The sequence below is a fragment of the Staurois parvus genome, unplaced genomic scaffold, assembly GCF_062004578.1.
Source record: "Staurois parvus isolate SC_StPar_1 unplaced genomic scaffold, SC_StPar_1.0 ptg001869l, whole genome shotgun sequence".
Lineage (NCBI taxonomy): Eukaryota > Metazoa > Chordata > Amphibia > Anura > Ranidae > Staurois > Staurois parvus.
In genome coordinates, this window is record NW_028319665.1 from 230,127 (window position 1) to 257,121 (window position 26,995).

A 26,995-nucleotide genomic window follows, 5' to 3' on the forward strand; every position below is an offset into this window, starting at 1 on the left:
CAAGCCCACTGAAATCACGTGTCCTCTACCTGCCCCTGTCCTTTGGTGTTCCCTCACCAAGCGAAGTATCGCATGCTGTGGGCTCAGCCCCACTGTACAGTGAGGAAGAGCTAATAGAGGGCGGTCAGGAACGGGGGGAGACATCCGCCTCTTCAGCAGCCAGGCGAAGAAGTAGTAGCGAGGAGAGTGGCTCGGTAGCTGGTCTAGAGACAGGTCTGTCTCCTGACCCAGACGCAGCCGAGGGGGCTAGTAGTGAGGCGGAGACCCTAATTGATGATGATGAGGCTGATCGCACTTGGCAGCCTCGTCGTCATCAGGCTATTGCTTCCGCATCATCAGGAGAAGAGGGTGTCAGCTTGGCAGCGAGCAAAACAGTCGGTGGGTTGCCCAGGAGGCAGCAGGGTCGCAGCAGTGTCAGTGGAGGCAAACGGCCACGGAGTAGAGCACCAGCTCCACTGCAGCCTACCACCACGGCCAGTAGTGGTGCCGGTGTGCACGGAGGAAGTAGCAGTCAGCCAGTGAGGAGTAGCGGGGGCAAAGTTTCCTACTCGGCGGTGTGGCAATTTTTCGTCAAGCCGCCCGAGGAAGTAAACGTAGCCGTATGTCGACTATGTGGCCAGAAAGTCAAGCGTGGCCAGGGGGCCCATGTTGGGACTACAGCGTTGCATCAGCATATGCAGCGTCGCCATTCGGTGGCCTGGGAAAACCGTGATAAAGATACGGCGGTTCTGCCTGCCCCAGCCCAGGGTTCCATTTTGTCATAGGGTGCTGGCATATTACGGGCCTCCCATTGCTGCTGCCAGGCCTTAATCTGCCATGGGCCCCTGTACCGCCTCCTCATGCTGCTGCCAGGTCCACAGTGTCTCATGGGTCCCTGAACCGCCTCCCATTGCTGCTGTCTCCATCGCCACACTCTGCCATGTGCCACTTTCAGGTCTCCTCACACACTGCTGGTGTGTTCCATTTTTTGTCATAGGGTGATGGCAGATTACGGGCCTCCCATTGCTGCTGCCAGGCCCGTAATCTGCCATGGGCCCCCGTACCGACTCCTCATGCTGCTGCCAGGCCCGTAATCTGTCATGGGCCCCTGTTGTCGCTTGTTGGCATATTCCGCTCGTTCAGATGCTCCTTTTCCTGCTACTCCACGGATTCAGTCAGCAGTCTTTCTTGGAATCCGTTTCCAAGAGACAGTTTGCGAGCACGCACCCGACGGTGCAGAAGCTGAACATCCTCCTGTCCAAAATGCTGCTGCCAGGCTCGTAATCTGTCATGCGCCCCTGTACCGTCTCCTCATGCTGCTGCCAGGTCCAGAGTGTGTCATGGGTCCCTGTACCGACTCCTCCTGCTGCTGCCAGGCCCGTAATCCGTCATGGGCCCCTGTACCGCCTCCTCATGCTGCTGCCAGGTCCAGAGTGTGTCATGGGTCCCTGTACGGCCTCCCATTGCTGCTGCCAGGCCCGTAATCTGCCATGGGCCCCCGTACCGACTCCTCATGCTGCTGCCAGGCCCGTAATCTGTCATGGGCCCCTGTACCGCCTCCTCATGCTGCTGCCAGGTCCAGAGTGTCTCATGGGTCCCTGTACGGCCTCCCATTGCTGCTGTCTCCATCGCCACACTCTGCCATGTGCCACTTTCAGGTCTCCTCACACTGCTGGTGGTTTCCATTTTTGTCATAGGGTGCTGTATGGCCTCCCATTGCTGCTGGCTCCACACTCTGGTTTTGGCCCCGTGACTGCCCAAATGAGTGAAGTGTGCGGTGATTCTAAGATCGACGGCACTCATCTGCATGTCATACTGACTGACAGTATTATTTCTCTTCCTCAGCAGACTCCAAGGGCATTTAAATTAAAGGTACAGTGTTCTGCACTAATATAAAGGCTCTCTGAAGCCTAGAAACACCCTTTTATAAGTTAAATTTGCAGCGAATATATTCGACTCGAATCGAAATTTTTCCACGAATTCGCCGAATCGAATTTTTGAATACTTCGCTCATCTCTAGTCCTGATCATTTGGTGAGAGAAAAAAAAAAAAACGGCCAATCAGGGGCAGCACAGCATCGCACCACACTCAGGGTTATTACTCAGAGAAGGATACAGGTGACGTCATATGGCAGGTCCTGGAGGCTGTGGCCTATCTTCACTCACTGTGTATTGTACACAAGAACTTCAAGTTGGAGAACTACTTGTATTATAACCATTTGAACAATTCCAAAATAGTGACTTTCATTTGGCTAAATTGGAGACAAGCCTCATCAAAGAGCCTTGTGGCACACCTGAGTACCTGGCCCCAGAGGTGGTTGTGTGAGATGGGGAAACAGCTCATTGTTTGAACACTGGAGTAAATTAAAATGTTCTGGACTGACAGACATTCTGCGGTTTAGCCACAAGATGCCACTGTTTTCCTAACAGCCTAAGACTGCATAGATATTTCTATATTTATGAAGAGGTGGGGTTTTCACTCAGTTTAGAGAACAGGAAGAGGAGAGAGAAAGCCATGTTTGGAGGATGGTGAATGAAGGAGCCGTGTGAGCAGAGAATCTGATGTCATCCAGGTGTGAGGGCATCCCTGAGTAACCAGAGCTGCAGCTAAGTGAAGCTGATTGTGTCCAAGACCCTGATCCTGTTCAGAGAAGGGAAGATTTCTGCCAGGAATGCTGATGAGAGCAGAGAAACAAAAAGCAACATACACTGCGATACCGCATGCTTGTTGGAGAGACATTTGTTCTGTTCAGAGTCACCAGCAGATGAAAAGCAGACCCGGGTCGGTAAGATCGTGCACGCACCTCATTTCAGTGTTGGCGCCTAGAGACTGAGCCCAGGCCTATAGTTAGGGTCTCTGTTTCAGGCCACAAGTGTTATTACTGATCATTGGAAGGACTTCATAACTTAAAAGCGACATTTCACATTGGAGAGCGGATAAAATCCCACAAACAAGCCAGAATGTTTTGCTCAGAAGGAATACTCAGGCACGTGCTACAGGACCAGTTATGGGAGGGGGAATACTGTAGATTCGTGTAAGATTGTAAGCTGTTGTGCTGCACCGCAGGCTAGCCCATACCGTACCCCCATACACGGATTCCTGCTCTGTAGGGTAATAACAGGTAAGGTGTGGCAGCTTAGTTGTGCCCCCAGTAGGTAAATTACTTCACTTTCTACCTTCATCCAATCAGAAGGCGCTGTGCTATGCAGCACAAGGGTCTCAGCCTTTGGGCTGGGTGTATGTAAATTTATTGTATATTCCTGCATTTGTGGTTGTGTTTATTTGCCACATCTAAGTAAAATTCTGTTGTGGCAAAAGCTGGTGTTGGGGTTGCTTTCCTCGTTCGTGACTTCACTGTATCTTGGGGAGCCCACCCCGGTGCACGGCTTACAGTCGCACGCCAGCGATATGGTCGGCCAGTGGACTGCTGGGCCATCAGCGTTACTATGCACATACTACTCTGGAAACCCTCCGAGGGTTCTACAAAGAGATGGAGGAAGATTACGAAAGTCATGACAAGAACCTGTTCCGGAAAATTCTACATGGCGATGAGTGACTCCATATTCGGATATTTCTCTAGCAGCCAAAAGATTTGGTGCCCTGTCTGATGGAGGTGGACCAGGACCTGAGGGCGACAGAGGCAGACACCATTAGCCATGAATGTATTTCAGGGAATGAGCATCAGATAAAATGTGCGCGCAGATTGAGAAGAACTTTGCGAAAGCCAAAAATGGAAAAAAAAAAAAAAAAAAAGCTATGTGGGTGACCACAAAAGATGAAGTGCCTGAGGGCACCAGAACCAACAAAGACCTCATCTCCATCTATGGGCAGAGAGCGGATGCCAGGTCTGACTACCCCCGCACAGTCACCTGCCAGCACCACAGCTTTAGAAGAGCCATCCCTGCTCAGCCCCTCGATGTTTGACTTGAAGGGTTTCTTTGTAGAAAATGTAATATGTTTTACTTTTGTACGTTCCTCCGAAATGTTACCACCAATCCTATCTCCATTTCTTTTTTTTTTTACCAGTACCCTAATGGTCTCAGAATTTTTATTCTGCCATATGAACCCTTAAGGTCTATGGGACTTTTTTCTCTAAGACATTACTGTAAGTATACATTAGATGAGAATGTATCATTGTTTATATATGTCATAATATATTTTTACAAATCAGTTTAAAATAATTTGCATCTTACAATGGCTACATGTAATACAGAGGACTTACAATTTATACATTTTTAAAACTAGGTATATATTTTGTTGGACACCAGTGTTAGCGGGATTTCTATACCCTATAGTACAGTACATACTATTCCCTTTCATATCACCTTTTATTGTACTTATTTCAGTGTATAATTATGGTTTTAAAAAATGGTATGGCTTGCAGATTCTTGTTGTCCCACAGGATTTCGCTGTCACTTCCTCTATATATAGACACAGCGGTATGACCCCCTGGACTGTAGAAGGAGCCGGAGAGTTCTGAGTGTGTAGCCTGCCTTCTGTTGCACTGATCCCTCCCCAGTGACGTCACATCTGTCCGCAATTGCGTTCGAGGCTGGCTTTATGACCTCCAGTATCCAGTCAGCGTTTTAAGCACTTCTCCACATACCATCCGTGGACTACAGCGGGACCCTAGACAGACAAGGACTTGTGTCTTCTGACAAGCAATCCTTTTACTTCAATGTTGAGTGTGTATATCACTTGCCTAATAAATTGGAGTTTCAATTCTGCACTTACGGGCACCTTCCCTTGTTCCCCTTCCTGAATGTGGACTTTGAAGCTGGCTTTACAATGAGATCATGCTAGAGCTCCTGGACTATATATTGAAAGGTTTTAGCATTTAACATTTTCCCATTACCCTTAAGACGTAGGGTGTTGCGATGAGAACATGCTGTGCCCCATCTCATGTCAGTCTGTGCCTGGTGGGAGGGGTGCGATAGAGTTATTCAGTTCCATTATCTTATGGCACAGATACATCGATGATGTGCTGGTCATATAAAAAAAAGGAACTCTGAAGGAATTTAATGAATTCAGAATAAATATGGCAAGTCGATGTAATATGAAATGTTTGATTTGTAAGGGGCAGTGTTGATTACCTCATTTATGAAAGTGATATTTTGAATTATATTACGAGTCAAGTTCACACCCAGCCACCGTTTTATGGAGTATACAGTACAGTCAATAAAGTAAAAAAAACGCAAGATTAAGATGCAAATGAGCATTAATCAAATTCTGGAAAGAAATTAAAGGATACAAGATTTGTCTTCAAGCAAGAGAACCGGAAAAGATTTACTATTTTTGACAGAGGATCATTAGAAAATACATTACAGCTGTCCCAGGGCTGGTCTTCGTTCAGGATCACTTGTGTACACCTGAGACTAGGGATACCCACATAAAATTTTTCTAAAATTTGTGTCTAATAGTTGTTTCTCTACACTAAAAGCAACTACAGAAGTCAAAAAAGTTAGATGTTTAAAACTGTATCATGTCAGGTCCCCGAACATGACTTTATATTCCATTTTATATATCAAGGATGAGCTCCAGTCGAATACAGTTAATTTAAGCTGAACATTGACAAAATGGATAAACTCGTTGGGAAGCTGACTCAAGTAGTGGGTAAGCCTTATGGCTCAGTCTGGCATTTACTAATCCACATGTTTTGTGTATCCTGTTACGGATTATGGTTTTATTATGTCTGTTTAGATCCATCTATAAAAAATACGCCTCCATTTCTGCCTTCTAAAGAAGCGGCTCATGTAGAGGGTCATAATAAGGTTGGAGTCTGTGTTCCCTTGTATTATACTTACCCCCAGACTGGGGTATTAGATATATATTTATATTGTTGCAAAGGGAAATGTTCTCCATGATTGTAATTTGTATTTGTGAATTTTTTTATCTGACTTGAGTAATAAAATGTATATTTTGAAATACATTAATGTATGCATCTTTGGGGCACCGAGAACATACATGCTTTTTCTTCAGATTACCAGGAAGCTCTGTACAATGCAATTTTAAATTTTTACAATTACACGATATGCTCATGGATAATGGTCACTGTTCTGTACCAAACGTCATACGTATTTGTATATTCTGCAGTGACAAAATCGGAAGACATGAAAAAATTGTGCTCGTAATTAAGACAAGAGTTTGGCTTTTCTCCTGTGTGAACCCTCTGGTGTTGAGTAAGGCTATACTTTAAGCACTTACTGCATTCTGAACATTTAAATGGTTTCTCCTGTATGAATCCTCTAGTATCCGACCAGCAGTACCTTCCATGAAAGAACAGGTTCCCATCTAGAATAAGAAAGTGGCTTGTGTGTATTTGTGCCGAACGCCGGCAAGTATTTTATCCATCCGTGTACACAGGTTAAAATGGAGGACGGGTATTCAGCAGCTGTGGTTGTTGCAGCCTTGTCTGAAGAAGTCACTGAAAGAGCTGAAGTTTTATCAACCCTGCATTTGCCCAAACCACAGAACTTCCAAGAGAGGACATACAATATACTGATATCCATCACATATTCTGCCTGAAGGGAGAAGCAATTTGCACCACTACAGCCTCAGTGGACAAAATAAGACCCACCACTGGGTGCAACAATGTGGTTCTAGTGAGGGGGAGGTTGTTTACTACCCTTTTCATCTTGGGGCACGATTCCATCCAATACAGCTTTGGCTTTGATGACAGCCTGGTCCTGGTGCTCATGATGGTGGATGCAGTAGCTATGCCCCATGCAGCCCTGTCTACTGGGGTGGGGGAAGAGGCCTACAAAGCTGCCCCCTCAGCCACACCATTGCCAACCAAGGCATTTTGCACACTGTGCGTATTTGGAAAGCCTGTGGGGCTTTGCTATTGTCACAGATTCTGCCTGAAGAGAGGAGTATGCATCTCTACAGAATTATAAAAAAATACAATTCTTCTCGCCATGGCCATGTCGTTCCTTGCTACCATTTACATCTTGGGACAAAACTCCTTACAGAGCACACATGGCAATACCAGTGACCTGAGACACCTCACTGTCCATACAGATCATTGATGCCATTGACATTGTGCCATGTCATATCCACTTCCCACAAACTACATGCAAGTGAGGGGGACTTGAAGCTGTCTTTACTTTATAAATGCGCTAGCAATTGGGTTGGTAGAATGGTAGAAGGAGCTCCGTATCAAGAGATACAACCCTTTTGCTGACCATGTGTTTTTTTTTTTATAGACAAAGAATAGCTCTCCTCCAGTTTCTTTGTAGAGTACTCTAAAAGACAATTGGGCCTCTTTTTTCACATATGTTCAGCTCCACTTCTCTGGTATTTTTAGATCCAAAGAAGGTTCTATTATCGCCAAAATGTGCTTCCCGCCTACATCAGGTAATTCATACCTGTACCATCATAGTTGCCTCTATCCAGCTTAGATAAGGAATGTTCCCAAAAGGCCAATTCACTAGATTCTGTAAAAAAGAAAAAAAAAAAAAAAACTGTACCTTGGATGAAGGCTATTCCTCTCAGGGGCTTATTTTGAGAGGCAGCGATTAGAAAAAAGGCCCATACCCATCTAATGCAACAGGTTTATGAAGAATAGTCTTCCATACACCCTAAAAGTTCCAAATCAGATCATTTGGATAGGTTTGACATTATATTCACATTACAGGGAGAGGGTCCTCAAGTTGGAGAACTTGTACTATAACCGTTTGGAGAATTCCAAAATATAGTCATTAGTGACTTTCATTTGGTTAAAGTGGAGACAAGCCTCATCAAAGAGCCTTGTGGAACACCCAAGTACCTGGCCCCAGAGGTGGCCGCACGCCAGCGATATGGTCGACCTGTGATTGCTGGGCCATCAGAGTTATGCACACACCACTCTCTGGGAACCATCCATTCTACGATGAGATGGAGGAGGAAGATTATGAAAGGCATGACAAGAACCTGTTCTGGAAGATTCTACACAGCGATTATGAGTTTGGCTGCTTGAGAAATCTCAACCTAATAAAAAGGAGTCAAACATTTGGTGTCACGTCTGATAGAAGTGGACAAGGACCAGAGGGCGACAGCAGTGGACGCCATTCCATGAATGGAATGGCATCTGATAACGTCAAGAACGGTGTATTGAGAAGAACTTTTCAAAAGCCAAAAAAAAAAAAACAAACGGAAGAAAAACTGGGGGTGACCACCACGATGAAGCGCCTGAGGGCACCAGGACAGAGTCAAAGACGCCATCTCTATCCATGGACAGGGAGCAGACAACAGGCTTGACTACCCCCACACTGTCACCTGCCAGCATCCAAGCTGAAGAAATGCCATCCCCGCATGGCACCGGATGAGGGCCAGCTTAACCACCATAACCCTATTCACCGCAGAGCATATCATTAACGCTTACTCTACCTCCACCGCGACAGGCCCCTCTGCAATGATGTTAATAACATTTTCCTCTACCAGATATGGTCAGCAGCAGATGGTAGAGCAGAGATGCAATAACCAGCCCACTAGAGGAGAGTAGAAGCGCTGACCTCCCATCGCATCGCCCCATTAACCCTTCCACGCTACGCTCAAGCATTACTCTAACCCTTTAGTTGCTAGATCTACTTCACTGTTAGTGCATTCCAACCCCCTCCATGCTCCTGATAGCTGCTGAAAAATGTAAAGATCACCACCATGTCCATCCTACACTTAGTCATAACTCCATTCCACCTTTCTCCACCACCGCCACTAAAGCAGACCTGTCATCACCAGCTAATGCTTTTCCTTGCTTCTAAAACTACGTAAATATTTCCTGCAGAAACTTTTCTAAAGAGCCTTGGATAGTGTTTTCTCTGGCCACCCCCAGTAACAACTCCTTCCTTTCGAAGATAAATAAGGAGGTCACCCTTACGAGTATACAGCTCCACTTTACGGCTGGGCTTTTATCCTCTTCTTGAACCCTGTATTTACCCCCTGCTTAGGATAGATTCAGGCTGGTTGCCCCCCTTTTTTTTCCCCCCCTATCGGGGCACATAATGTACAGACCTTTACCGCGTGTTGTATGATTTTCTCTTTCAATAAAACGTGCTGCTTCTCCCAAAAAAAAAGCCAGCAGGTTTGGTCCTGATCGCTGGGTGAGCAAAGAAATAAAGGATCAGCACAGCATCACACCCCACTATTCCCGGCACCAACCCCACGACAATAAGGCGGGCAATGCCGTCTGGATGTGTGACGTTAAGTGATAAAGGATTATAATCAACCCACAGAAGTCAGCGACAAACATGACTTTGCCCAGCTCAAACAGGAATTCTGCCTAGTCTTCAGAGCCAAAAGACTAAATCAGGAAAACTTTACACCTGAAAATATATACCTGAAGAGAGATGGGCGCAAAGTCCGGAAGGCTGCCAAAAATGAGATCAACGTCCTCAAAAAAATGCTAGCTTCAGGCCGGGAAGTGTTTGACTAGATCCTGGATCAAGGTTATTACTCAGAAGGAAAAAAACAACAACGTGATGCGGCAGGTCCTGGAGACTGGTCTTTCTTCACTCACTGTGTATTGTGCACAGGAACCTCAAGTTGGAGAACTTATTGTATTATAAACGTTTGAAGAATTCCAAAATAGTCAGTGACTTTCAATTGGCTGAAGTAGAGACAAGACTCATCAAAGAGCCTTGTGGCACATCTGAGTACCTGGCCCCAGAGGTAGTCGCACTCCAGCAAAAATGGTCGGACTGTGGAATGGTGGGCCATCAGTTATTTTGCACTTACTCTGGGAACTCTCCATTCTACGATGAGATGGAGGAGGAAGATTACAAAAGTCATGGGAAAAACCTGCTCTAAAAAGATTCTTGGCGATGAGTTTGATTCCATAAAATCGGGATGATATTTCTCTAGCAGCCAAAGATTTGGTGTCCCGTCTGATGGAGGTGGACCAGGACCAGAGGGTGACTGAGGCGGACGCCATTAGACATGAATGGATTTCAGGGAACGCTGCATTGGATAAAAAACACCAAGGACGAAGTGTGCGCAGATTGAGAAGTTCACAAAAGCCAAAATGGAAGAAAGCTGTGGGGGTGACCACCATGTTGAAGCGCCTGAGGGCACAAAAACAGAGTCCAAGACCCATAGAAGCCAGCGACAAACATGACTTGGGCCAGCTCAAATGTTAGAAGATTACGAAAGTCATGACAAGAACCTGTTCCTGAAGATTCTGCATGGCAATTAGGAGTTTGACTCTAAATATTGGGATGAGATTTCTCTATTGGCCAAAAGATTTGGTGTCCCATCTGATGGAGGTGGACCAGGACCAGAGGGTGACAGCTGTGGACACCATTAGCCATGAATGGATTTCAGGGAATGTGGCATCCGATAAAAACATCAAGGACAGTGTGCGCGCAGACTAAGAAAAACGTTGCGAAAGCTAAAATGAAAGAAAGCTGTGGGGGTGACCACCATGAAGTGCCATCACCTGCCAGCACCCCAGCTGAAGAAACGCCACCCCTCCCCTGATGGAGGTTAAGCTGGTCCTCATCCGGTGCCATAACCCTATTCACCGCAGATCATACTGTCATTAACCCTTCCTCTCCCACCACGATGGGCCTCTTTGCCATCATGTCATTAACATTTTCCTTCACCAGATGGGTCAGCAGCAGATGGTGGAGCAGACATGCCACTACCCTCCCGTTAAGAGTGAATCGCAGCGCTGACCTCCCATCGCCCCATTAACCCTTCCACCACTACAGTCAAGCATGACTCTTAACCCTTTATTTGCTAGAGAACTACTGCAGTCTTACAGCATTCCCCCCCCCCCCCATTCTCCTGATAGCTGCTGGACTAAAATGTAAAGATCACCACCATGATCATCCTCTACTTCGTCATAACTCCATTCCACCTTTCTACATCACCACCGCTAAAGCGGACCCGTCTTCACCAGCTAATGCTTTTCTGTGCTTCTAAAAATACCTAAATATATTTTGAGCAAAATTTTTTTTTTTTTTTTTTTTTTTTTAGAAAAGGGAGTTTTGGATAGTTCTCTCTGGCCAGCCCCCAGTAATACCTCCTTCCTGTCTAAGATAATTAATAAGTAGAGGGCCCCCTTACTAGTGAGTATACAGGTCCGCTTTATGGCTGGGCTTCTTTCCTCTTCTTGAACCCTGTATTTACCCCTGCCTGGGGCAGATTATTCAGGCTGGTTGCCCCCTTTTTTTTTCCTATCGGGGCACATAACATACAGACCTTTACAGTGTGTGTTGTATGCTTTTCTGTTAACATGCTGCTTCTCAAAAAAAAAAAAAAAAAAAAATTGGTCCTGATCACTTGGTGAGCGGAGACAGTGGCCAATCAGGGTCAGCACAGCATCGCACTACACTCAGCCATTCTTCCTGGCACCGACCCCATGACACTAAGGCAGGCAATGCCGTTTGGATGTGTGACGCTAGGTGACAAAAAGGATTACAATCAACCCACAGAAGTCAGTAACAAACATGACTTGGGCCAGCTCATCAAGACTGAGGAATTCAGCAAAGTCTTCAAACCCAAAGAAATCAGGAAAAAAAAAAAAAAAAACTCTATACCTGCAAACATTTCCTGAAGTGCAAAGTCCGTAAGTCAGCCTAAAATGAGATCAACATCCTCAAATGGTGAAGCATCCCAACATCCTGCAGCTGGTCGATGTGTGAGACAAAAAATGAATATTTCATGCTCCTGGAGCAAGCTTAAGGCCGGGAAGTGTGACTGGATCCTGGATCAGGGTTATTACTCAAAGTAACATCATCCGGCAAGTCCTGGAGGTTGTGGCCTATCTTCACTCACTGTGTATTGTGCACAGGAACCTCAAGTTGGAGAACTTGTTGCATTATAACGGTTTGAATTCCAAAACAGTCATCAGTGACTTGCATTTGGCTAAATAGGAGACAAGCCTCAAAGAAGCCTTGTGGCACACCCGAGTACCTGGCCCCAAGGAGGTCACATGCCAGCGATATAGTCGGCCAGTGGACTGCTTGGCCATCAGAGTTATTATGCACATGCTACTCTCTGGAAACCCTCCGAGGGTTCTATGATGAGATTGAGGAGGAAGATTACGAAAGCCATGACAAGAACCTTTTCTGGAAGATTCTACATGGCGATGAGTTTGACACTCCATAGTAGGATGGATGATATTCCTCTAGCAGCCAAAAGATTGTGTTCCATCTAATGGAAGTGGACAAGGACCAGAGGGCAAAAGTGGCAGATGCTATTAGCCATAAATTGATTTCAGGGAACGAGCAACCGATAAAAACATCAAGGACGGAATGTGTGTGCAGACTGAGAACTTAGCGAAAGCCAAAATGGAAAAAAGCTGTGTGGGTGACCACCATGATGAAGTGCCTGAGGGCACTTGAAAAGACCAAGTCCAAGACCACATCTCCATCCATGGACAGTGAGTGGATGCCAGGTCTGACTACCCCTGTACCGTCACCTGCCAACACCCCAGCTGAAAACGCCATCCCCGCTCAGTCCCTCCCCTGATGGTATCGGATGAGGACAAGCTTAACCGCCATTAACCCTTCCTCTCCCTCCACCACGATGGGCCACTCTGCCATCATGTCATCAACATTTTCCTCCACCAGATGGGTCAGCAGCAGATGGTGGCGCAGACATGCCACTACCGTCCCGCTAGAGATAAAATCGCAGCACTGACCTTCCATCGCTTTAACAACCCTTCCACCGCAACATTCAGGCATTACTCTTTAGTTGCTAGAGATCTACTGCACTGTTTGAGCAGGGGGGGGAATGCTCTCTCCCGATAGCTGCTGGACTTAATGTAAGGACCACCACCATGTCCATCCTACACTTTGTCATAACTCCATTCCACCGTTCTACATCACTACCGTTAAAGCGGACCTGTCATCACCAGCTAATGCTTTTCTGTGCTTCTAACATTATCTAAATATTTCCTTCAGAAACTTTTCTAAAAAGAGCCTTGGATAGTATCTCTGGCCACCCCCCAGTAACACCGCCTTCCTTTTTAAGATAAGTAGAAGTCCCCCTTACTAGTAAGTGTACAGGTCTGCTTTACGGCAGGGAGGAATCTCTCGTATATTACACACGGGCAGGCTTCTTTCCTCTTCTTGAACCCTGTATTTACCCCAGCCTGGGGCAGATGATTCAGGCTGGTTCCCCCTTTGAAAATAAAGAACCAGCAGGTGCAGAAAATGTGTGCATTGTGTAGAAGCAGCAAATGACAGTAAGATCTTAATTTTGTTTGATAAAAGGTAGTAAATAAAGAATTGCTTGCCGCCCGCCCACAGTGCATTTACTGTGGGTAGGTGACACGGCCAAGCTGGATCATGTACATGCACGTCATCCAGCCTGTTTGCAGGAGCACATTGTGCGCCCTCTGTGGTGCAGCGCACTCCTCCTGCAACTGATGTATCCACTGGACACGGCGGATTGAGTTAATTTGAGCAGTACCATGCCCCCGTTACTATAAGATCTTTCCCTTTCTACCTTAGAGAATCCTTTTCATTTAGGGGTAACCCCACCTTGTTGCCTCATGGGGAAAACAAAGAAAAACAAGAGAAGAGGCAGACGAGGTGAGGAAATGTAAAAAACAAAAAAAAAAACACCTGATTACCACACCCCCTAGATACAAAATGTATCCTCTTATGTCCTTCCTCCATCAGAAACTTCCCTTTTCAAAAAAAGGCTTAAAAAATTTCCCACACAAATCTCCCAAATCATTTCACCTTAAAGATTTATAAGTTTGTTCACAAAATTGTTAAACACATTTTAAAAATGACCCATTAAAGAACTTGCATCCCAGAAGATGCCTAACCACGGCTCCACAACAGATTGGTCATTGGCACACTGGGAGCAGGAAGACCTTACAGCACTTGAGATATTGAGAATTGTGGTATGAATCCACTGGAAGACTGTCCTCTTCACCTGTTTTGATCCCTTACACATTCCTATGATGTATACTGATTTACGACCAACTACTTTTTACCCCACATATGCTAAGGGATCATACATGGAAAAATTTTATCAAAATGACTCAGACGTCCTTAAAAATTATACTCCACCTCATTCCTTTCAAGATTCCATCTTGAACATCACATTCTTAGAGAAGAAAGCTCAGCTCACAACCAAGAGATAGTCCTAAGGCAGGCAGATAAGGGGGGTGGCATTGTTCTACAAGACAAATCTTATTAAATCTCTGAAGCATACCAGCTTCTGACCAAAACCAAATTATCTCAAACTCACCAAAGGACCCCTTGAGCAAATACCCAAATGGGGAGCTCAAAAGTCTTAGAAACTGGGATAGTCAATGTTAACACAAGGGATTCTTTTCCGTGCAGGGACTACTTCAAGCATCCATACTTTTACTATCTTCCTAAATACACAAAATTCTATTTTTTCCTCCAGGAAGGCTAATCATAGCCTCCATCGAGAGTATTGCCCATGGGTTCTCACAATGTATTGATTATTTTCTACAGTCTACTGGTCAGTCCTTACCATTATACATTATTCATTACAACTCCTTGATGTACTCTGACATTACCGTTGGGAGACGTTCTGTTGGTTTTCATTGGATGTAAATACTTTATATACACCAATACCACATAAGGTTGGCATCAAAGCCCTAGGTCACTTTTTGGTTCCTTAAACCTATCTCCATCCTTCCCAGGTCCAGTTCATCATGGAAGGCACTAAACGTTTGCCTGGAGCACAACTATTATCTCCAGATACAGGGCACCACCAATGACACGTCTTTTGCGCCCTGTTACACCAACCTTATCCATGGGTTGGTGAAAGGAGCTCCGTATCTGGAGAAAACCCTTTTGCTGCCCATGTAGTTTTTTATGGCCAATACAACCAAAGAATGGCTCTCCTCCAGTTTCATTGTAGAGTACTCTAAAGACAATGAATTGGGCATCTTTCACACATGTCCAGCTCCATGTCTTTGGTATTTTTAGATCCAAGGATGGTTCTATTGTCTCCAAAATTCACTTCAAGCCTGCATCAGGTAATTCATACCTGTACCATCATAGTTGCCTCTATCCAGCTTGGATAAAGAATGTTCCCAAATGCCAATTCACTAGATTCTGTAAAAACTGTACCTTGGATGAAGACTTTCTTGCAGAGGCTTATTTTATTTTGAGGGGAAGAGGATTAGAAAAAAAGGCCTTTACACCCATCTAATTCAACAGGTTTATGAATAGTCTTCCACACACCCTAAGGAGTTCCAAATCAGATCATTTGGATAGGTTTGACATTAAATTCAACACCCAGTATTATTCACATTACAGGGAGAGGATAATTTTATGCCACAGGAGCATGCTACAAAGATCCCAAATCAGGACCGGTCCTTCCTTAAGAAACATTAGCTTGTCTGAGAACAGCGCCCAATTTTAACAGCATAGCCCCCAGCAAGCTTACAGTACCAAGAAAGTCCACTTGTCAATTTTGGCAACTTTCTGCCAATTAAACGGACTGTACTAGTGTGAGAAAACCCAGTGTAAGATGTGCCCATGTGTGAATCCCAGACAAAAGCATTTTCAAGATAGTACTGGAAAACTTTACCCAATTGAGAATTCTATTTGTTTTTGTTTCTCAGATGTCATCTACGGTCTCACGGGTCCCTAGGGGGTTCTATGTGGGTTGTACTATATGCACTGTTAGGGCCTGTTTTGGTAAACACAGAAGACCGATCGAAAAATAAAATTGCTGACCTCCCATCACTACGCCCTATTAACCCTTCCACCGCTACGGTCAAGCATTATTCTTTAACCCTTTAGCTGCTAGAGAAACTGCACTGTTAGATCATTCCCCTCCCCTTCCCCCCACACTCTGATAGCTACTGAACTAATTGTAAAGATCACCATCATGTCCATCCTCTACTTCATATCTCCATTCCACCTTTCTACATCGCTACAACGGACCTGTCATCACCAGCTAATGCTTTTCTGTGCTTCTAAATACTACCTAAATATTTCCTGCAGAAACTTTTCTAAAGAGAGCCTTGGATAGTCTTCTCTCTGGCCACCCCCCAGTAACACCTCCTTTCTAAGATTGTATTATAATCAATAAGTAAAAAAAGGTACCCCTTACTAGTGATTATACAGGTCCACTTTATGGCTGGGCTTCTTTCCTCTTCTTCAACCCTGTATTTACCCCTGCCTGGGGCAGATGATTCAGGCTGGTTGCCCCCCTTTTTCCTATTGGGGCACATAATGTACAGACCTTTACCGTGTGTGGTATGCTTTGCTTTCAATAAACTTGGTGCTTGTCCCAATAAAAAAAAAATAAAATAAAAAAACAAAATGAATAACCAGCAGGATTGGTCCTGATCGCAGGACGAGTGGAGACAGACCGATCAGGGTCAGCACAGCATCACCACATTCAGCCATTCTTCCTGGCACAGACCCCACGACACTAAGGCAAGTAATGTAGTTTAGATGTATAACGTTAGGTGACAAAAAGGATTACAATCAACCCACAGAAGTCAGCGACAAACATGACTTTGGCCAGCTTATCAAGACACAGGAACCAAAGACAAATCAGGAAAACTTCACCTGCAAAATGTTTCCTGAAGAGAGATGGGTGCAAAGTCTGGAAGGCGGCCAAAAATTAGATCAAAATAGTGAAGCACCCCAACATCCTGCAGCTGGTCAGTGTGTTTGAGACAAAAAAAGGAATATTTTGTCTTTCTGGAGCTAGCTTAAGGCCAGGAAATGTTTGACTGTATCCTGAATAAGGGTTATTACTCACAGAAGAACACAAGTAACGTCATTTCGGCAGATCCAGGAGGTTGTGGCCTATCTTCACTCACTGTGTATTGTGCAACGGAGCCTCAATTTGGAGAATTTGTTGTATTATAAACGTTTGAAGAATTCCAAAATAGTCAGTGACTTGCATTTGGCAAACAGACAAGCCTCATCAAAGAGCCTTGTGGCACACCCGAGTACCTGGCCCCAGAGGTAGTCACATGCCAGCGATATGGTCGGCCTGTGGAATGCTGGGCCATCGGAGTTATTTTGTACACTACACTCTGGGAACTCTCCATTCCCCGATGAGATGGAGGAGCAAGATTATGAAAGTCATGGCAAGAACCTGTTCCGAAAGATTCTACATGGTGATGAGTTTGACTCTCCATATTGGGATGATATTTCTCTATCAGCCAAAGATTTGGTGTCTCATCTGATCGAGGTGGACCACAACCAGAAGGGTGACAGTGGTGGATGCCATTAGACATGAATGATGTTTTTATTGGATGCAGCGTTCCCTGAAATCCAAAAGGAAGTGTGTGCGCAGATTGAGAACTTCGCAAACGCTAAATGGAAGAAAGCTGTGGGGGTGTCCACCATGATGAAGTGCCATCACCTGCCAGCACCCCAGCTGAAGAAACTCCATCCCCGCTCAGCCCCTCCCATGACAGTGGTTAAGCTGGTCCTCATCTGATGCCGTAACCCTATTCACCGCAGATAATACCTGTCACGGTATAGGGGACCGGCCAATTATTAATTCCTGATTAATGATCTGGAGTGTCATGAGTTCTGTGCCAGCCCAGTTATGAATTCCTTTTCCTTTAATCCCTCCTGGCCATAGGAAGAGCATCCTCCAATTAGTATTCTACTCCTGTGTGCCAAAGGCCCCTAGCTGTAATTAACTCCACAAAAAGGTCCCACAAAATTCAATTCGTGTAATCTCCCCATTGTTATCCTGCTTACAGCTACAAATCCAATTATGTCCATCCTGTCTTGTGCCCAGATGTCCTACATCCCTAATTAGTGCCTTACTTTTGTATTAATGTATTCTCCCCATTGTTATCCTGTTTACAGCTGCAAATTCAATTGTGTTTCCTTGTCCATCCAGTCCAACCAGTCTTTTGCCTAAATATATCCTCCCCACTGTCGTCCTGTTTACAGCTACAAATTCAATTACTGTCCATTCTCTCCATTGTCATCCAAAATGTCCCTAAACTCAATTAAGGCAGTCCCTCCATTGTCATCCTGCTAATGACCCCCCTCCACCTCTGGTCCTGCTCAGGGGGTTTAAGAGGTCAGAGCTGGTCTCTCCAAAAGAGCCATTCTGCTGTGCAGCCACTGAGGGGTCCAGCTGCACTGTAGTGGCCCAGGCTCTGCTTGAGCCCCATTGGAGTAAGAGGGACCCCAGAAGCTACATCAGCCCTGCCTGAAACACTGTCAACTTTGCCTGAGCTTACCACACCAGCTCTGCCTGAGCCGCTCTATCTGGGACTATCCCATCGGCTCTGCGTGAGTGTATGCTTCTCCTGTGTTATCTGACCTGTCTATAAACTGCTTCTTACCTCCCTGTTGAATTACAAACTTCTGTAGAGACTTTAACTTTGCCCACCGGGGATGAATTACAAAGTATTTTGGGCTCGCTCTCTGCACTACTCCCCATTGAGTGACTTCTGTTTTAATAAAGCTTTAAGCGTTTGCTAACTGCCTTGTGTGTGTTATGTCTCGTCTTGCCCACCCTCCGTCACAATACCATTAACCCCTCCTCTCCCTCCACCACGAAGGGCCACTGCCATGTCATTAACATTTTCTTCCACCAGATGGGTCAGCAGCAGATGGTGGAGCAGAGATGCCACTACCGTCCCGTTAGAGTGAATTGCAGCGCTGACCTCCCATCATCCCATTAACCCTTCCACCACGACGGTCAAGCATGACTTTTTAGTTGCTAGACATCTACTGCACTGTTAGATCACTCCCCTCCCCCCCATTCTCCTGATAGCTGCTGGACTAAATGTAAAGATCACCACCATGTCCATCCTACACTTTGTAGTAACTCCATTCCATCTTCCTGCACCACCACCGCTAAAGCGGACCTGTCATCACCAGCTAATGCTTTTCTGTGCTTCTAAAACTACCTAAATATATTTTCAGCAAAAAAACTTCAAAAAAAAAAGAAAAAAAAAAAAAAAGGAGCTTTGCAAAGTTCTCTGGCCACCCCCCAGTAAAACCTCCTTCCATTCTAAGATTAAGTAGAGGTCCCCTTTACTATCGAGTATACAGATCTGCTTAATGCCTGGGCTTCTTTCCTCTTCTTGAACTCTGTATTTATCCTTGCCTGGGGCACATGATTCAGGCTGGTTGCCCCCTTTTTTCTTCCTATCAGGGCAGATAATGTACAGACCTTTAGTGTGTGTTGTATCCTTTTTTCAATAAAAATGTACTGCTCCCAAAAAAAAAAAAAAAAAAAAAAAAGTACCAGCAGGATTGGTCATGATCACTGGGTGAGCAGAGTCAGCAGCCGATCAGACCACAATCAACCCACAGAAGTCAGTGACAAACATGACTTGGGCCAGCTCACCAAGACTGAGGAATTCTGTGAAGTCTTCAAACCCAAAAGAAAAAAAAAAAATCAGGAAAACTACATCTGCAAACGTTTCCTGAAGAGAGATGGTCGCAAAGTCCGGAAGGCGGCCAAAAATTAGATCAACATCCTCAAAATGGTGAAGCACCCCAATATTCTGCAGCTGGTCGATGTGTTTGAGATAAAGGAATATTTCATCTTCCTGGAGCTAGCTTCAGGCCAGGAAGTGTTGGACTGGATCAGGGTTATAACTCAGACAGATACAAGTAATGTCATGCGGCAGGTCCTGGATGCTGTGGCCTATCTTCACTCACCGTGTATTGTGCACAGGAACCTACAAGTTGGAGAACTTGTTGTATTATAACTATTTTAAGAATTCCAAAATAGTCATCAGTGACTATCATTTGGCTAAAGTGGAGACAAGCCTCATCAAAGAGCCTTGTGGCATAGCTGAGTACCTGGCACCAGAAGTAGTAACAGGCCAGCGATATGGTTGGCCTGTGGACAGCTAGGCCATCGGAGTTATTTTGTACACACTACTCTCTGGGAACCCTCCGTTCTACGTTCAGAGGAGGAAGATGACGAAAGTCGTGACAAGAGCCTATTCTACATGGCGATTGTGAGTTTGACTCTCCATATTAAGATGATATTTCTCTAGCAGCCAAAAGATTTGGTGTCCCGTCTGATGGAGGTGGACCAGGAGGGCAAAAGCGACAGACGCCATTAGCCATGAATAAATTTCAGGGAATGAGCATCCAATAAAAAAACATCAAGGACAGAATGTGTGTGCAGATTGAGAAGAACTTTGCAAAAAAAAACTGGGGGTGATCACCATGATGAAGTGCCTGAGAGCACCAGAACAGACAGAGTACAAGACCCCATCTCCATCCATGGACAGCGAGTGGACACTAGGCCAGGACTACCCCCGCACAGTCACCTGCCAGCACCCCAGCTAAAGAAACAGTCATCTCCGCTCAGCCCCTCCCGACGGAACAGGATGAGGGCCAGCTTAACCGCCTTAACCCTTTCACCGCAGAGCATACAGTCATTAACCCCTTACTCTCCCTCCACCACGACAGGCCTCTCTGCCATGTCATTAACATTTCCTCCACCATATGGGTCAGCAGAAGGTGGAGCAGAGATGCCACTACTGTCTCGCTAGAGAGAATTGCAGCACTGACCTCCCATCACATCGCCCCATTAACCCTTCCACTGCTACAGTCAAGCATGACTAACCATTTAGTTGCTAGAGATCTACTACACTGTTAGAGCATCCCCCCCCCCCATTCTCCTGATAGCTGCAGGACTAAAAATGTAAAGATCACCACTATGTTCATCCTAAACTTCATAACTCCATTCCACCTTTTTGCACCACAGCCACTAAAGAGGACCTGTCATCACCAGCTAATGCTTTTCTGTGCTTTTAAAACTACCTATTTCCTGCAGAAAATTTAAAGAGAACCTTTGATAGTATTCTCTGGCCATCCCCCCAGTAACACCTCCTTCCTTTCTAAGATAAATAAGTAGAGGTCCCCTTTACTAGCGAGTATACAGGTCCACTTAAAGGCTGGGAGGAATCTCTTGTACTGTATATACACGGGCAGGCTTCTTTACTCGAACTCCACATTTACCACTGCCTGGGGCAGATGATTCAGGCTGGTTGTTCTACAAGACATATTACATCATAAAAACATACCAGCTTCTGACCAAGCCAACTATCTCAAACTCACCGAAAAAGACACCTTGAGCAAAACACTAACAGGGAACTCAAAAGTCTATTAGACACTGGGGTAGTCAATGTTAAACACAAGGGAATATTCTTTTCTGTACACGGACTACTTCAACCATCCATACTTTTACTATCTTGCAAAAAGTACACAAAAATTCTATTTTTCCTCCAGGAAAGCCAATCGTGGCCTCCATGCAGAGTATCACCCATGGGTTATCACAATGTATTGCTTATTTTCTACAATCTACTGTTCAGTCCTTGCCATTATATACATCATTCATTACAACTCCTTGATGTACTCTGAAATTACGTTGGGAGCCATTGTTCTGTAGGTTTTCATTGGATGTAAAATTCTTTATATACATCCGTACCTCATGAGGTCACTTTTTGGTTCATTAAACCCATCTCCATCCTTCCCAGGTCCAGTTCATGGAAGACACTAAAATTTTCCCTGGAGCACAACTATTTTCCACAGATCCGGGGCACCACCAATAGCGCATCTTTTACGCCCTGTTACACCAACCTTACCCATGGGTTGGTGGAAGGAGCTCCGTATCTGGAGAAAACCCTTTTGCTGCCCATGTAGTTTTTTTTATGGCCAATACAACCAAAGAATGGCTCTCCTCCAGTTTCATTGTAGAGTACTCTAAAGACAATTAATTGGGCGTCTTTCACACACGGGTTGGTGGAAGGAGCGCCTTATCTGAAGAATCAACCCTTTTGCTGCCCATGTAGTTTTTTTTTACGGCCAATACATAGACAAAAATCAAAGAATGGCTCTCCTCCAGTTTCTTTGTAGAGTACTCTAAAGACAATGAATTGGGCCTCTTTCACACATGTCCAGCTCCACTTCTTTGGTATTTTTAGATCCAAAAGAAGGTTCTATTATCTCCAAAATTTGCTTCAAGCCTACAAAATCAGGTAATTCATACCTGTACCATCATAGTTGCCTCTATGCAGCTTGGATAAAGAATGTTCCCAAAAGGCCAATTCACTAGATTCTGTAAAAACTGTACCTTGGATGAAGGCTATTCTTCTCAGGGGCTTATTTTGAGATGCAGGTGATTAGAAAAAAGGCTTTTACCCCCATCTAATTCAACAAGTTTATGAAGATTGGTCTTCCACACACCCTAAGAGTTTCAAATCAGATCATTTGGATAGGTTTGACATTTTATGCCACAGAAGCATGCTACAAAAAAAAGATCCCAAATCAGGACCGGTCCTTCCTTAAGAAACCTTAGCTTGTCTGAGAAGAGCTCCCAATACTAATATAGCATAGCCCCCAGCAAGCTTACAGTACCAAGAAAGTCCACTTGTTTTTTTTAGGACTTTCTGCCACTTAAATGCAATGTACCAGTGTAGGAAAACCCAGTGTAAGATGAGCCCATGTGTGAATCCCAGATAAAAAGCATTTTCAAGATAGCACTGGAAAAAACTTTACCCAAATGAGAATTCTCCTATTCTTGTTTCTCAGATGTAATCTACGGTCTCACGGGTCCCTAGGGGCTTCTATGTGGGTTGTGCTATACGCACTGCTAGGGCCTGTTTTGGTAAACACAGACCGATCGAAGACTCTAATATTGGTCATAGTGCACCCCTCAATTTTAAAATTAAAACATGCATGGGGGTTGCACTGTAGGGCTCTGGGTGTGGATCCTTGATGGGATCCCTCCTGTGAGAGATTTCAAAGACTCTGCCACAGAGAAACGTTCAGTATTTTTCCATAGAGGTGTCCGTTTATGAAGCAGCGATAAAATCACCGCTGATCAGATTGCCAATTGCTAATCTGAGAACCGGTTTGTGACGGCAGTAACTTTGGGTGGGGGGCCCATGGAACAGCTCACTTGGGAAAGGTGAGGAGACCCGTCTCAGCTCCCCATATCCCTCTGTGTAAATCACCCTGTGCCTGTTAGGGGTACAGGGTGATCTGTCCTAATATTGTGTAGACATGTCTAGGAGATAGGTGGGGTGGGGGTTGTGGATTGTTTGGTGTTATGTTGCATCCTGTTGGTCTATTGTGTGTCTTGCTTGGGAGCAAACTATTATGGGATGTGATTGTGTATTAGCTTAGTGAGGGGTTGTCTCCAGCAGACCTCCCCAGTAATGGGACTGTCTGCTGGAGTGGAGTTTGAATATCTGTGTGTCTCCTTACTAAAATGTAATTACCCCGCCCGGTGTCATTATGCGGGGGGGGGGATTTGTCCCGAGTGTATATATCTTGTATCTGTGTTCAAATAAACTAGTCTACCTCCTGGTTTACTTCAAGACTGGCGTCATCTAGTTTTGTATGGTCGGCTGTGGTTTGTGTTCAGACGGGGAAGCAGTATTCTAAAAAAAGGGAAGTACTCAGCTCAGACTGGGACGGTTACGTTACGCGGTTTATGAAGCTTTGTAGGTCGCTGCTCTTCAGAAGGGAAGCCATCTACAAATGCTCAGAATGCTTGAGAACTGTGAAAACAAGGCTGTAATCTCGGGAGAATTCCTGGGATTACAGATTTGTAAAAAGTAAGACACCAAGCACAAAATACACTTCCTAATAAAATAAAAGACAAAAGTCCAGCACTCACAAATACAGACACCCCCTTATTATGAAATTCTGGAACTATTACAAATTCACACAGTAATCAGATGTGATTTTTTTCATATGAACAGTGCAAAGTGAAATGGTTGACCATGCACCTGGCATGCAGCTATACACCATTCATAAAATTAAAAAAGAAATAGTTAAATATTTAAATTAGATTTTCCGTATAATAGAAATAGATCTCTGCATGATTTTAAACCATATCTTTAGGGCAGGTGTGTCAAACTGGAAGCCCTCAGTGAAACTACAAGTCCCATCATGCCTCTGCCTTTGGGATTCATGCTTGTAACTGTCAATATTGCAATGCCTCATGGGACTTTTAGTTTGGCCACAGCTGGAGGGCTGCCAGTTTGACACCCGTGAGCCTTAGGGAGTAAAAAATTAAATATAAAAAAAATGCTATTTTAATTAAAAAAAGTGAATATAGAAAGTGATAACATATTGAATATATACAGTATGTGCTGTCAATCAAACCCACCCGAAAAAAGAAACATGGTAAACTTCTATAAAAAAGGTAAGGGATAGATAACATTTTAGTCACTTGAGGGTGACAGTCACGTATGGAGAGTACAGAGGCTTTGAAGAACAAAAAACTGCAAAGTTCAGCCATGCACAGAATTGCGTGTTAGTTTCATGGGTTGTAAGCAAAGACCAAAATGTATGGTTCCCGCTCTAGAACCATGCCACATTACTTACCTGAACTCACAGCTTGCCATCAGAATGAAGGTCATTCTGCTCATCGCCTTGTGTTGCATCTCAAGTTTTATCTTGGCCAGCATCTCCCTCGGAAAGTCCCATCATATGCGCTAGTAATGACTGTGACCTAACAGATCCTGGTACCAATAATGAAGTCATAGAAGAACATGGTTCTGGAGATGTTGGACAGACTGGAAAGGACCAAGGAGGAGAGGGCTCTGGAGATGACAGAGGACTGATTGGAAAGGACCAAGGAGGAGAGGGCTCTGGAGATGACAGAGGACTGATTGGAAAGGACCAAGGAGGAGAGGGCTCTGGAGATGACAGAGGACTGATTGGAAAGGACCAAGAAGAAAATGAGTCTGGAGATAACACTGGACTCTCTGGAGTGGTTCTGGAGATCTAGTGGCAGTTATATTGTAAAGAGCCAAGCAAACTGTTGGCGCTACATAAATCCTGTATAATAATTCCAAACAAAAAAAAAAAGAAAGAAAAAAAAAAAACTTAGCTTCATATAAAAAAAAGACCTCCAGTCAAAGTAACCTTTACCAGCTATGACAAACAATTAAAGGGGTGCCTGGCGCCCGACATAGTTGGTGAATTGCTCAGAGAACACGATTCAGATGCTCACAGTAATTTTTTGGTCAATATAAAATTATATATTTTATTTATAAAAACTTATTGAAACTTTTGTATCCAGTGTTGAGAACCAGGATTGGTCCTGATCACTTGGTGAGCAGAATAAAAATCGGCCAATCAGGGGCAGCACAGCATCGCACCACACTCAGGGTTATTACTCAGAGAAGGATACAGGTGACGTCATATGGCAGGTCCTGGAGGCTGTGGCCTATCTTCACTCACTGTGTATTGTACACAAGAACTTCAAGTTGGAGAACTACTTGTATTATAACCATTTGAAAATTCCAAAATAGTCAGTGACTTTCATTTGGCTAAATTGGAGACAAGCCTCATCAAAAGAGCCTTGTGGCACACCTGAGTACCTGGCCCCAGAGGTGGTTGTGTGAGATGGGGAAACAGCTCTCATTGTTTGAACACTGTGTGAACTAAAATGTACTGGACTGACATTCTGCGGTTTAGCCACAAGATGCCACTGTTTTCCGAACAGCCTCAGACTGCATAGATATTTCTATATTTATGAAGAGGTGGGGTTTTCACTCAGTTTAGAGAACAGGAAGAGGAGAGAGAAAGCCATGTTTGGAGGATGGTGAATGAAGGAGCCGTGTGAGCAGAGAATCTGATGTCATCCAGGTGTGAGCGCATCCCTGAGTAACCAGAGCTGCAGCTAAGTGAAGCTGATTGTGTCCAAGACCCTGATCCTGTTCAGAGAAGGGAAGATTTCTGCCAGGAATGCTGATGAGAGCAGAGAAACAAAAAGCAACATACACTGCGATACCGCATGCTTGTTGGAGAGACATTTGTTCTGTTCAGAGTCACCAGCAGATGAAAAGCAGACCCGGGTCGGTAAGATCGTGCACGCACCTCATTTCAGTGTTGGCGCCTAGAGACTGAGCCCAGGCCTATAGTTAGGGTCTGTTTCAGGCCACAAGTGTTATTACTGATCATTGGACGGACTTCATAACTTAAAAGCGACATTTCACATTGGAGAGCTGATAAAATCCTACAAACTCAAGCCAGACTGGTGTTTTGCTCAGAAGGAATACTCAGGCACGTGCTACAGGACCAGTTATGGGAGGGGGAATACTGTAGATTTGTGTAAGATTGTAAGCTGTTGTGCTGCACCGCAGGCTAGCCCATACCGTACACCCATACACTGATTCCTGCTCTGTAGGGTAATAACAGGTAAGGTGTGGCAGCTTAGTTGTGCCCACCAGTAGGTAAATTACTTCACTTTCTACCTTCATCCAATCAGAAGGCGCTGTGCTATGCAGCACAAGGGTCTCAGCCTTTGGGCTGGGTGTATGTGAATTTATTGTATATTCCTGCATTTGTGTTTGTGTTTATTTGCCACATCTAAGTAAAATTCTGTTGTGGCAAAAGCTGGTTTTGGGGTTGCTTTTCTCGTTCGTGACTTCACTGTATCTTGGGGAGCCCACCCCGGTACACGGCTTACAGTCGCACGCCAGCGATATGGTCGGCCAGTGGACTGCTGGGCCATCAGCGTTACTATGCACACATACTCTGGAAACCCTCCGAGGGTTCTACAAAGAGATGGAGGAAGATTACAAAAGTCATGACAAGAACCTGTTCCGGAAGATTCTACATGGCGATGAGTTTGACTCTCCATAGATTTGGTGCCCCGCCTGATGGAGGTGGACCAGGACCTGAGGGCGACAGGTGGACACCATTAGCTATGAAATTTATTTTAGGGAATGGACATCGGATAAAATGTGTGCGTAGATTAAGAACTTTGCGAAAGCCAAATGGAAAAAAAAAGCTATGTGGGTGACCACAAAAGATGAAGTGCCTGAGGGCACCAGAACAGACCAAGACCTCATCTCCATCTATGAGCAGAGAGCGGATGCTAGGTCTGACTACCCCCGCACAGTCACCTGCCAGCACCACAGCTTTAGAAGAGCCATCCCCGCTCAGCCCCTTGATGTTTTACTTGAAGAATTTCTTTCCTTTGTAGAAAAAATGTACTGTACACACACGTACGTGTGTTTTACTTTTGTATGTTCCTCTAAAATGGTATTACCACCAATCTTATCTCCATTTCTTTTTTTTTTTTTACCAGTACCCTAATGGTCTCAGAATTG

The 26,995-nt window shown here is 44.8% G+C and overlaps 1 protein-coding gene and 1 pseudogene across 1 annotated transcript in view; both read left to right on the forward strand.

The window, feature by feature from the left end:
* The window catches only part of LOC149433961 (uncharacterized), a 119,279-nt gene extending 94,616 nt beyond the window's left edge, over positions 1–24,663 (forward strand). Inside the window, exons 6-7 of the mRNA XM_089664253.1 lie at positions 14,071–14,083; positions 24,422–24,663. Of these exons, the coding sequence (XP_089520379.1) occupies positions 14,071–14,083; positions 24,422–24,663 (255 nt within the window). The remainder of the gene's footprint in view (positions 1–14,070; positions 14,084–24,421) is intronic.
* On the forward strand, positions 16,903–19,871 carry LOC149433971 (caM kinase-like vesicle-associated protein pseudogene; annotated as a pseudogene).
* Positions 24,664–26,995: the final 2,332 nt, after the last annotated feature.